The following is a 12579-nucleotide window of genomic DNA, read 5'->3' as shown; positions in this document are numbered from 1 at the left end:
CCCAGCCGGGCCTGGGGTGGGAGCGTCTTCCCAGGACAGCCTCCGGTCATACGGTCATTCACTCCTGCCCAGCACCTGCAGGCGAGCCGGTCCCCAGGTGCTCCCAGCCTGGCCGTGACCCCTGCTGCCGGGCCTGGCCGTGACAAAGCCCACACCCCCGTTCTCCGTGCTGCTCAGGGAGCCGGAAGCCTCCCCCTGAGTCCCCCGAGAGCCGATGGCCCCGAGGTCAGATGTGACCGCAGCACCCCAGGACAGGCCCAGGATCTGCCTGCGGAGGAGGCCCCAGCACGGTCTCAGCTCTGCCTGGGTCAGCGGAGAGCCGCAGAAGGAAGCGGGCGCTCTTCTGGCTTGGGAGGGTCTGGAGCCGCTGCCCAAACCCTCACAGCTGTGTTTAGCAGTGGTCAAAGGAAGCTGCACAGAGTCGCACCTGGCACCAAGCTTTGCTGCCCGTTTGGTGCTGGTGGAATGAACTGCACCGGCCGTGTGTCACTGGCTGCAGGCAGCTCAGACCCCTCCAGAGACCCATGCAGGACGGCGGGCACAGAAAGCAGGGCTTCTCCCACCTGCCTCCCAGCGGACCCAGGCATCGCTTCCCACCAGTCAGCTTGCACTGAGGGTGACGACCCTAGCATGGAGGCCCCCGGCGGGTTAATGTTTTTCTGCCCACAAACCAGTCGTTTCCTAAAGTGCTGCCTCAACTTACTTTAAAAGGTCCCAAGGACAAAGTGCTCGGTGAGGCCAGGTGCTGGCGCAGTCTCCAGGGTGTGGACTGGGCGGAAAAAGCCAGGACTAAGGAAAATACTATACAACCAAAACAGAGTTATTGCTGGGTGAGAAACGGAAACAATCTTTCTGGGAAAGTTAGCTGGCATATTTAAGAGACCATTAAGTACAATATTTTTCTTTTCTTTGTTTTTAAAGCAGTGTCTCTCTATGTAGTTCAGGCTGGCCTTGAACTCACTATATATCCCAGGCTGGCCTTAAGCTCTCCATGATCCTCCTGCCTCAGCCTCCTGAGTGCTGGGATCACAGGTGGGCACCACCGCACCTGACAAGTGAAGTATTTTAAAGCATGGAACAGAATCACACTCCAGCTGCCCCATCGGCTCTGTGGGACGAGTTCGTGTAACTAGAGTCCCCTTCCTCTCCAGCTCCTCCTCATAGCGGTGGCTCTGGTGTCCGGCATCACTAGCCAAATCCCTATGTGTCCTCCCTCTCTCCCACTGCCCCAGCACCACCTCAGTGGCCATTACTGTCCTCACACAGCATGCTGAGGCAGGAGGGCTGCATCCAGCCACCTGGAGTGCGTGTGGCCCCGGATGAGGCAGCCTCAGAGTCCCAGGAGGAAGGAACGTGGTGGTGGCTCGGGTCAGGGTCCACAGCGCAGGTCCCCCTGCGGGCTTAGCACATCCTCATGTCCTGGGGCCACCCTGCTGCCCACCAGATCTCAGGAAGAGCCCGGCCCAAGAGAGATGAAGTTGCCGTTTCCTGTCTGGGTCCCATCAGAGCAGAGGCTGTGCTTTGTCCTTGGTGTTAACTTTTTGCTAATTAGAGTGAACGGCAGCACGTGCTCCAGGGAACCCAGGGTGATCCCCCACTCCTCCTCACCCCAAACTTGAGTGGCCCTGAGCAGCGCTGGACAGGAGGCTGGAGTGTGAGAGCGTCAGTGCTGTCCCGGAGTCACACAGGAGGGGCCTTTGGGCTCCAGGGACCCGGCCTCTGCCCCTCAGGTCGCAGGAGGACAGGTGGGGTCATCTGGGTGGCTCCGAGGCCAGCCCTGGCACAGCCCTGTGATGACAGTCAGGGATGGGGCTCTGTGTTTTCTTGGGTTATTTTACTAGATCCTCAGAGAAAACCCTGGGTGAAAACTATAAGACATCCCCTGTGTATCTGTGCCAGGGAGAGGGCTGGGGCAGAGTCCTGGCATAGCGTGAGAGGACCTGGGTTCGACCCCTGGCACCAGGACAAACAAAACAAAGACGTGCCCGTGAGCTAGGTGTCCTAGCTTCATGTGAAGTTGCTGGCTTCCCTGTGAACGTTAAACAGCGCAGAAGGCTTGAAGCCGCAGACTTTTTAAAAAGTAGATCCACCAGATCTCTCTCTTGGAAAATAATGTGATGACTAGGCATGGTGACTTTTGCCTATAATCCCAGCAGTTCAGGAGGCTGAGGCAGGAGGATCATTAGTTCAAGGCCAATCCGGACAACAGAGTGAGACCACGTCAAAGGAGAAAGGAAGGGGAAGGGAGGAAAGGAAAGGAGAAAAAAAGGATCGGTGGCGTGTTTTGTCCGAAGCAAGCTCCCTGTCTTCTGTGAAGACTCTGTAGCTGGGAAAAGATCAGCCCGATATAGGAACCCACACCTGGGTTGTCCTGGTCCTGCAGCAGAGACGCTCTGGTGCGTGGCAGTCCACCACGGAGCTGGCCGGAGTGACCTCCGAGCCTGGCAACCTGGGGCAAGGCCCCCTCCAGCCACCCTGGCTGCCCTGACTTTGGATTTTTTGAACAATAAAAACGAAACTTCACAGGGGAGGGAGAACAATGGTGTTTTGACAAATGGAACAAAGATAGAGTTTGGCTGATAATCCAGGTCTGGGAAAGAACTCAGGCTGAGGCTGACGCTGGCGCCTCCTTGCCCAGCAGCAGGCTGGGCAGCCTCAGAGCAGGGCGTCCTGGCCAGAGCGGCCGGCAGCATCTGGCTGTGCTGCAGGGTTTTCTGCAAACAGCACTGTCTGTGGGACTGGACAGACCAGAGATGTCCCATCAGCTCACCTGACCAGTGTTCTGGGACGGTGACGAGGCAGCCGGCACCGTGACTGCGTGTGGTGACGCTGTGTCCACATATGAGGATGCCACGGTGAGCCGAGCCGCCCGCCTGACCCCTGCTGGACATGTTGCCATGACGCCGGGAAGCAGGGGTCTATGGAATCTGAGTGGCGATTCCCACGTCAGATCCCTGTGGGGGGCGACCGCGGTGCCTGGCGCTGTCCACCAGCCCAGATCAGGAACCCAAAGCATCCACACAGCGTTCTTCAATCACATGGGTTACTGCCTCGATCTTTTGGGGGAACCCAGCCCAGGACCCTACTGAAACAAAAAGTAACGGAGCCAGATGTGATGGCAAATGCCTGCAACCCACACTCTAGAAGGCGGAGGCAGGAGGACCACAAGTCTGAATCCAGCCTGGGCAACTTAGAGAGTTAGACTTTGTCTCAAAATGAAAAATAAAAAAAGGTTGGGGATAGAGCGCTGGGTTCAAATCACCAGCACCACTACCACCAGAATCCAAGATTTTCAGCAGATTTCCATGTCAAATTGTGGCAGCGCTCCCCCGTGACCGACACTGCTAGCCTATGTGTGTCCTATTGGCATTGCTTACTCACGCATGGAACATTTCCACAGTCATTTCATGCCCACGGGGCCAGGGCGGGCTCCGCAGCCCTCAAGGCCACCGTCCCCTGTGCCCAGCGGGAGGGCTGCCTCCCAAGGACACCGCATCCTGGTGCTGCACACACGGGTGTCACTTGCCCCGGGGGGAGACTGTGCCTGGGGTAGCGGCACCAGGGTGAGCGCGTGCCAGCCGCTGAGCTTCGAAGCTCGCCTCCCGCCCTCTCTTCCCACTGCAAGCCTTTGCTTTCTTTCCAGAATGTGGACACCAAAACCAGCACCAAACCGCGTACAGTCCGGCCCGATAGGGAGGAACAGGATGCGCTCCTCGGCACCTGTGACTCGGTCAGGCAAAGCAGGCCCTGTTCCTGGACAGGAAGAGGGGACGTAAAGGACAGAATGGACAATAAACAGCGTCCCAGCACCTGAGCTGATTTTGAGCAGTTAGTCATGAGAGCGCCAGCAGAAAGGTTTGCTGTCAGTGCTGACGATGCAACTGAGCTGGGGCCACGAGAGGGAGAGGATGGGCGGTGAGGGGACAGAGGAGGCCACAGACGCCCGGGGTCCCTGTCCCCCAGCCTGCCTGCCTGCCTGACAGCTCTGTCCATTTCTGCCCGCAGCAGAATCACCTCCTCCTGGTCGAGGCAGAGGTGGATGCGCTGAGATCGTAGTGAGCACAGTGAGTTCGACTCTGGATGCAAACGTCACAGCATGGCTCGGCAGCCAGCTCCCTGCTCACCGGGGCGCAGCGACGCCCCATTGAAGGCCCAGCCATCCCCAGCCAGTGTGGGCCAGCAGCGACGGAGCTGGGGAGGTGACCAGCTCCTCTGTGACCACTGGACACCACCGTGGGCCGCCTGAGTCCCTGTCACACTGCACAGCCCTGACCCCACCACGGCTGCGGTTCCCTGGGTCCCTGAGGCTACTTCTGGCCCGCATTTTATGACCCTGGCTAGGAAGCATCCACAGATGCAGGCTAGGGGTCCCAGGAGTCGGCAAGGCCACTCAGGAGGGTGCCAGGGCACCAGCACTCACTTTCTTCACGGGAAATTAACTAACCAGCGCATCCTGCTAGCAGGGGAGCGTCAGTAAATCAGCCACACCGCTACATGGAGAATGGGGAGGCCTGTGAACCGAACTGGGAAGAAAACACCCAAACTACAGCTACAGGCAGAGACATTTAGGTTGTCAAGTAAACCAGGCAGCATGACCACATTTTCCCCAAGTGAAATTAGCTGCAGTATGTGTATTACGTTGGACAGCGTCATCGTTGTATTCTTCACGATGTATTCATATGTTCAAAGACAGGGAAAGGACAAGGCGATTCCCGCCAGCTTTCTGTAGCTTCATCACCCAGTATGGCAGCCATAAACACACCGCTACCGAGTACTCAAAGCTGTGGCTGGTACGCCTGAGGGGAGGGAAATTAATGAGACACCAGTTCTGAGGACTGAACCAAGGTCTTGCCTGGACTGGGCAGGTGCTTTCCGCTGAGCCATGACCCCGGCTCACTTTAAATTTTATGCCAAGACAGGTTCTCCCTGACTTCCCAGGCTAGCCTTAACCTTGAGACACTCCTGTATCAGCCTCTCAGTAGCTGTGAGTACAGTGTACCCCACCGCGCTTGGCTTCATTGATTTAAAAACTAGTACTTGATTCCATTATTGGAAAGCTACAAAGCACATTTGCAGCATCTTTGATATGTGAATCTCCTTTTCCAGCTGGATCTACTTTTTCAGCCATGTCTTGTGACATCTCAATACAGAGAGAGTCTTTCCAATGAGAATTTAGCATCCAAACAAAGATGTGTTGTGAGGGTAGACACAATCAGATGCCAAAGTTAGTACAAAAATAATGAAAAAATGATAATTCTATATCTGGGTAACTTGATAATGTTGATTACATATTAAAATAAATATTTATATACATTGGTTTAAATAAATATATGACCAAAATTAACTACACCTGCTTCTTTCTACTTTTTAACATGAGTCCTAGAGAATTTTATATCACACACACACACACACACACACACACACACACGCTCCCTTTCACCACCACCCTTAGGCCTGGGGCGGAGAGGGGCTGGCTCGCTTTTACAGTTTTACTTTATGTACTGTTTTGATTTTGTTGCCATAATTGCGGGTTCCTTTTGTAACTTGGAAAGAACGACAAAGAGCTTTCGATCATTCTGACAGAAACTAACTCCTCTGCTACGGTTTGAGCTGGTGGGTGAACGGGGCAACTCCTCCTCTCTTGCATTTCCCCTGCACCGTGGGTGAGGGTCGCAGGAGCCTGAGCAGGGGGCGCCTCCCGGAGGAGCCAGCCCAACCCTCTCGGTCGCTGCAGGCTTCCGAGGTCCCCTTCCTGACGGGTGTGAAAAGCGGTCAGAGCTCCGAGGGCAGGAGTTCAGCCCCGGAGAATGGGGGCCCTCACTGGGCCCTCACAGCAGCCCCTCCTCTCCCCAGTGCCCCTCGCCAGGATCCATTCCAAAGCTGAGGGGATCCGGGGCTCCAGGCTGAACTTCCTGCCTCCAGCTGCGCTGCCCGAAGACACGTCTGTGGGACACGGGAGACGCCTGTGCCAACACAAATGCATGCGTGAGGGGATCGGCTTCAAAGGAGAGCCGATTCCCTGAGGTCCTGAGCTGCGTGAGAGAAAGGAGGGCAGAGGCAGAGTGAGGGAGGGTGCGCTACGCAACCAGACTTTGCAGACAAAGCCCCGAGCCCCTCTGGACTCCTGTTGGTTGTTGGCTGTCCCCCTCTGACACAATTTACCCTCTGCTTAAAAGTGTACTTGAAAGCGATCCTTCCACGGGAACCCACAGATAGCTCAGTCCCATGACCCGGCCTTTGGACTTGGCGCTGATGAGCTCAGAGACTCGGCTGACCGAGGCCCTGGGTCTTAGGACCCACGCCACGTGCTTTCCTGCTGGATTACTGGGCAGAGCTGGTTCCCTGGCTCGAGGGGCGGTATGCCTAAGGGCTGCGCGGTGATGGGGTACAGAACAGCGGTGGGGGCCGGGCTGGGTCTGCACCCTGCACCTCTGTGTGCGTCGACCAAAGCTGCACAGGGAAGGGCGCTGGCGACCACAAGTCAGAAAACTCTCGTGCTGTACCCGAGACTCCTTGCCCCTCGGAATATTTTTAGCTATCACCTTTTTATAAATTATACTATAAACTGCTAAATAGGAATTGTAAACTATGTGTGCAGTCCTGTTTAACAGGCCAGCCTGTGGCTGCTGCTGCCAGGATCAGGGTTGTTTTCCCCAACTGTTGATGCTCGTGCAGGTGGATTTGGAAAAATGGGGAAAGAAGATGATTTGTCATAGCTGAGTCCTCCAGAGATTACCAGATACCGGTTTGATTCCTTTCTTCCCCAATGTCTTTTTTATTTTTTTTGTACTGGGGATCGAACTCAGGTCCTTGCACTTGCAAGGCAGGCAGTGGAACCACTGAGCTAAATTCCTGGCCCCCTTCCCCAATGTCTTTTTTATTTTTTTTGTACTGGGGATCGAACTCAGGTCCTTGCACTTGCAAGGCAGGCAGTGGAACCACTGAGCTAAATTCCTGGCCCCCTTCCCCAATGTCTTTTAAAAGTAGGACTGAATTCTACCTGAGAATTTATTACCTGATTTTAAATTCAATCTATGCAGGTCTCTTTCCATGGTGATAAATGTTGTGCTTCATTTCAGTGAAACCCCTTCTGGTGGTCATGTGGGCTGTGATTTTCACCACTTAATTGACTTTTAATCTAAATATTTCGTGTCTCTGTCACCATCTAAGGGTTTCACCCGATTCCTCAAGATTCAGCAGGTATGAGTGATTCTTACTTGCTACTCAATAAGATTTTCTTTGCAAGTCTGCAGTCAAGCAATTTAAATAAGTTCCAGAGTACAAACCTGGTATATGAACATTTAGGCTGACAGAATCGAATTCAGTATTGTTTCCTAAGTCCATACAAGAGTTTACACAGCAAGTTTCACCGGCTAATCAGCTTCCTGGAAGGCTGGAGATGGGCGGTGGAGAGAAATGTGGATGTGATGAGAGGTGATCCTTCCTTCTGGGCTATGTGATTGGAGCGTGTGTGCACACGTGTGCCTGTGTGCGAGTGTGCGTGCCTGTGTGTTGCTAGGAAGGATCCAGGGCCTCCTCTCACGTATGCACACTCTCCGAGTTCCACCCAGCCCTGCTAACTGGACCCACAGTCTCTGCTCTGTGGGGGCCCGTGTCCTGCTGCAGCCCAGCCCCATCACAGCTCCGCCAAGCACCAGTGAGGCAGATAGGAGTGGCATCCCGAAGCAGAAGCAAGTAGGGAGGGAGGGGCCTCCTGTCAGAGCCCCCACGTGCCAGGGCTGGAAAGGCAACCCCACCTGTCACCCTCCACCAGAACCCAGCAGAGCGAGGCTGGGCGTCTTCATGCGGATCAGCCTGAGTCCCTCAAGCCTATTTTGTTTCTTTTCCGCTATAGCAACCTGAATTCTTACCGGCTTCTTTATCTGCTGGGTTATTGCAGTGTGCAACTGACAGTTGTGGTTCACGAACAGGAACTGCACGTCTGGGTCACGGTTCTTGTCTCTTCTTCCAGGCGACTCCCCGACTGGTGTCTGTGCTGGGAGCTCCCCTCCTTCAGCACCTAGGGCTCCTGGCCCCTCGCCGCAGGTCCAGTCATAAAAGAGGCCACATTTGTGTGAAAACTTCGAGACAGTTCCAACACATAGTCCTGGATGTTGGTATGGCTGGTGATTTAAAATTTCTCTGTAACTATTTTTATGTCCTAAGTGGTCTACAATGGGATATATTTCTTCTATGTTTAGGGAAAACGCCTTTTCAAAAAACTGATTAATGACTATGAAACTTAAAGAAAAAAATGGGAGAAAGCCTGCAGGATCTAAGCCTGAGGGAGAAAGATTCTTAGACAACATCAAAAACACAATCCATAAAAAGAGAAGGCTTGGTAAATTAGACTTCATCAGAATGTTTGAAGACATTTGCTCTGGAAAGTCCTTGCTAAGAGGGTGAAGAGAAGAGCTACAGACCAAGCGGGAATTTCTGCAAACCACGTATCTGACAAAGAACTCAGATCTGCCGTAAAGACCTCTCAACAGGGGAAACAATCGAGTTGCACACAGGACATGAAGGGAAGGAGTGACAGCATGTAAGAACCTGGGGAGACGCAGCCCCTTCTCCTCCCGGACGGCGACCTGATCCAGACCCCAGGCCGCGGCTCCTGTGTGAATAGAGGCAGTGACGGACATGGGCCGCTGGTGACGGTCCCCGCCCTTCTGTCACGCCTGCTCAGCTTACCCTAGACTTCCTCCCCACCTCCTCTGCCCCTTCTCACGGGAAGGGCGCCTCTCTCCTCTCCGTGACTGTCTCAGATGGACTTTGTCCTCGGCGCAAGGCCCCACAGCCACCCGGCCGGCCGCCTGTCCACAGGTCGTGTCCTGTGTGTGGGATCATGTGTCCCATGGTGTGGCTGCCTGCGATTTGTCTACCGGAAGATATTTCAGTTGTTGCTGGATTTGGGCTTTTGCAAATAAAGCTGTTACAACATACCATGCAGGCAGTGTAGAAGTGATCATTTCTCCGGGATAAATGCCCAGGAATGCCATTGCTGAGTGGTTTTGTGAGCATATGCATGTTTGGTTCTCTAGGTGACACCAACCCATCTTCCAGCTGAACCTTCTCATGCCCCTCCAGCTACATAGCAGGCTGCAGCTCCTCTCCTCACCATCCTGGGGGCCTGGGGGGGCTCTACGGCTGAACTGCACCTCCAGGCCTTTTTAGCTATGCTTTTTTTTTTGAGACAGAATCTCTCAAAGTTGCTCAGGTTGGCCTGGAACTTGAGAACAGTGGTAGCAGGTAAGGCAAGGATAAAAGGACATGTTGCTTGGGGCTGACATTTTTGATCTGTAGTTTTCAGGGCTGGTTATTTTCTGGTTAGGTCTTATTTTTAGGGACATGGAATTATTTTAAAACCAAAATTTTTTTATATAAAGCAATTCATGCTATGAGCATGTAGAAAAATATAGAGATTGCTAGCTTTAAATTGTATAAGTTTTGACATTTGTTCTGAGGTGTTGGGGTCTATTGCTTAATTTTTGTTTTTGATCTTTTTCTGAAAATTCACATCACATAGATTCGCATAACCTAGGGAGATTTCTGCTGGCAGAGAAGGGCTAGGAGCACTTTCGCTGGAGGGTCTTCCCACACCAGGGGTCACGGCCACCGTGTGAAGAGTCCTGCAGCCGACAGTGCTGGGTGGGTTTGTTCCGGAGCGTCTTCACACCAGATCCACCAGAGGCCTCTGTGCCAGTCTCTCCTCTCTCCTCACCCTGCTGACCGCTGGCTGCTTTCTGCCTCTGTGCCTCGCTGGTCACTTCATGGAGGGGAACTAGAGTGACAGATGGTGCTGATGTCCACTCCTCGGTCTCAGCACACTTTCCCAGGCCCCGTGGTGCCCTGCATCAGCCCAGCGCTCCTGGCTGGCTGGGTGGAGCCCATGGATGCGTACCCTTCATTTTACTTTCCGTGACATTTCTCCATGCTCCTCCTGCAGGGTCTCCTGTACATCTGGAGTGCTCTAGACGGTGACCCGTGGCTGTCCCTGTTCATCCAGGGCAGGCCTGTGGGTGTGGAGAGCCACCTGTGGGCTGAAGCTCCTTCATCCGGGCGAGGGCTGAGTCCATGCCGCTCATCGAGGCTGCAGAGCCGGGCAGGAGGAGAGACCGTGGGCTGTAGTCAGTCTACCCGGCAGCAGGGAACGCCGGTGGCTTCACAGATGTGTCCACCTCCAGAACAAGCACTGAGAGGCTACTTCTGGACAGCCCGGTGTCCCTGCTCTGCCCCCAGAGCTCCCCTGGCACTGCAGGCTCTGGGAGCTCACCTACCACTCGCATTCTTCCAGTCCCTTCTGGTGCCACAGGGACTGTGCCTGCCGCCTGCTGGCATCTGGCTGGGTGCAGAGGTGCCCTCCTGAGCCCTCCAGATGGAGAGAGATCCTCGGCAAAGGGGAAAAGGACCAAGAGAGGGAGGCAGAGAGGAGAAGGGGAGGTAAAAGAGTAAAGGTGTGGTATGCATGTGCACCAGCGCCCCAAGAGGAACGGGAGCTTCATGTGCTACAAATGTGGCCTAATGAAATAACTGAAGACACTTTTGTTCTGAATAAAAGCATTCTGGAAGTGGAGCCTCTGAGAGTTCTGGGGTCCGGTCCAAGGTCAGGGACCAGGAGCACAGGGCCAGGACTCAGTGGAGCCTGCTGCAGGGTCCAGTCCTCTGCCATCAGAGACCCAGGAGGTCCCTTCCTTGTTGGCCACCTGACGGCCTTGGTTTCCACGTTTGTGAAAAGGATGCGTGACCTGCTGCCTCAATGGTTGTGAGGTTCACTCCTCAGATCCTCCTGCAGCCCTAGGGCCACCTGTGTGTGCCACAGGCATGACTGTTAGCAGACCGGATGAGCCTCGGAGACTTCACTTCCCTTGTCCCAAGAGATCGCTCCTGGCCCAGAAACAAGCTGCTCGGCCTGCAGCCTGTTCCTCCCAGCCCTGAGCACACAGCAAGCAGCAGAGCAGCTCAGCCCAGGTCCTCGCACTAACAAGCACAGAGGGGCAGTAAAGAAGTGCCGCTCCTTCTGGCAGAAGCCAGTGTGGGTGACCTGTGAGGAATATAACTGGTCATCCAGGACTTGTCCCTGGATTCGGGGTCCCCAGGGGGTGAGGTTTCGCTGCTCCGTGGGCTCCTGGCCCGGCTGTGTCCTTCTGCTCCTGGGAGAGAGCTTTGCTGGCGGTCAGACTGGAGCGCCAATCTCAGCACATCAGCAGCTCTTCCTGGGCACCGAGGTCTGCACAGCCCCTCCAGCACCCACGGGCGCCCCAGGTACTGAGGCACACTCTGCCCGGTGGTGACTGCTGTGATGTTCAGAAAGCCCCAGTGCTGATGGCTGCCCATGGTCTGCAAACTGGCCATGGTGATAGACTGAACATGGCGTCCCAAGAACCCTCACTCCCAGTGCAGTGGTGTCCGGGGGTGTGGAGCGTGGACCCCTGTGGTGGGATTGGTGCCTGAGCCTGAGCGCTTTCCCTGGAGGACTCCGTGAGACCAAGCAACAGCCCAGCCAGCTGCAGCCCAGGTGAGCTCGGCCACGCTGCACCTGCACTCAGACTCCTCCCTCCAGAGCTGGGGAGCACAGGTCTGTCCTTGGCGAGCCACCATGGGTCTGTCGGGCTTTGTGAGAGCAGCTCAAGGGCCTGAGACAGCGTGGCTGTCAGGCAAGGAGGCCTCTGTCAGCGCATGTGCAGTTACAGAGCAGCAGCCTGTGCAGGAAGGAGAGGCTCTTGCCAGAATGTCCAGGACCTGACTTGGGGGCAAAACAGAAAATGAAACAAAACAGAAGCCCCGACATCCAGGACTGGTGTCCCAGAGCCATGGTCCTGGAATCCCAGGACATTTTTAAAGATCTCTGGGAAGGTCCTGCATCTTTAGGGTGTCGGGCCTCCTCTGCTTGGTTAATCAGCACCCTTCATCCCAGTGTTAGTAGAGGATGTGCTTGAGCTCTTTATTCTTCAGGGGAAACTGAGGCTGTGTCTCAGCGCTATGGTGATGCAGACGTCGCCGACTACGGACCAAGCCCAGTGACAGATCCAAGGCCTGTGGGAGTTCACTCCGGTCTGTCCCTAAGCAGCTGGTCACCCCAAGGACGACTGTCCACAGAGCCATGCGGTCACTTGTGTCCTCACGAGCAAGGGCTTCTGCCGATTAGGAAAATGAGGATCCGGCTTGGTGTGGGATACTGATCTTGGAGCAGCTCAAACCCCCTGGCCCCTTTGGGCTGAGCAGAGCCTGGCCTCAAGGAGTTACCCAGGCCTCTGCTCCTCCACTGAACGAATGAACCCACGGACGGTGTGGGAATAAAACGCCGGTGACTCCACGGAGCTCCTTCAGCTTCCCCACAGTGCCGCGAGCTCGCCCAGAGGGGTGTGGCTTCCTGGTCCCGCCCTGTGCAGTTCTCAGGGTGGAGAGCGAGGGCTGGCGTCTCCCTGAGCACGGCCCACAATTCCCGAGCTTAGTACAGAGCGCAGTGGCCACAGGGGCTCCTCTGCGCTGCCTAAAATCAACCCTTCGCCTGCGTCTGTGCTGCTCTAGGTCAGTCCCTCTCTGCAGCGCGCCTGCCCCGTCGGCCCAGCTGGGCCGGGG

General features: G+C 55.2%; 2 protein-coding genes across 3 annotated transcripts in view; one reads left to right on the top strand and one right to left on the bottom strand.

Moving 5' to 3' along the window:
* LOC104873614 overlaps window positions 1-938 on the top strand; it is a 1304-nt gene extending 366 nt beyond the window's left edge. Inside the window, exon 2 of the mRNA XM_010640403.1 lies at window positions 1-938. Within this exon, the coding sequence (XP_010638705.1) occupies window positions 1-708 (708 nt within the window). The 3' untranslated portion in view covers window positions 709-938.
* Wt1 (WT1 transcription factor) overlaps window positions 1-12579 on the bottom strand; it is a 74688-nt gene that overhangs the window by 47850 nt on the left and 14259 nt on the right. The window lies entirely within an intron of this gene.

This window comes from Fukomys damarensis, unplaced genomic scaffold (assembly GCF_012274545.1).
Source record: "Fukomys damarensis isolate Sample0158 unplaced genomic scaffold, DMR_v1.0_HiC HiC_scaffold_16, whole genome shotgun sequence".
Lineage (NCBI taxonomy): Eukaryota > Metazoa > Chordata > Mammalia > Rodentia > Bathyergidae > Fukomys > Fukomys damarensis.
Note: the sequence above shows the minus strand (reverse complement) of the source record. Positions and strands in the feature narration are given on the sequence as shown.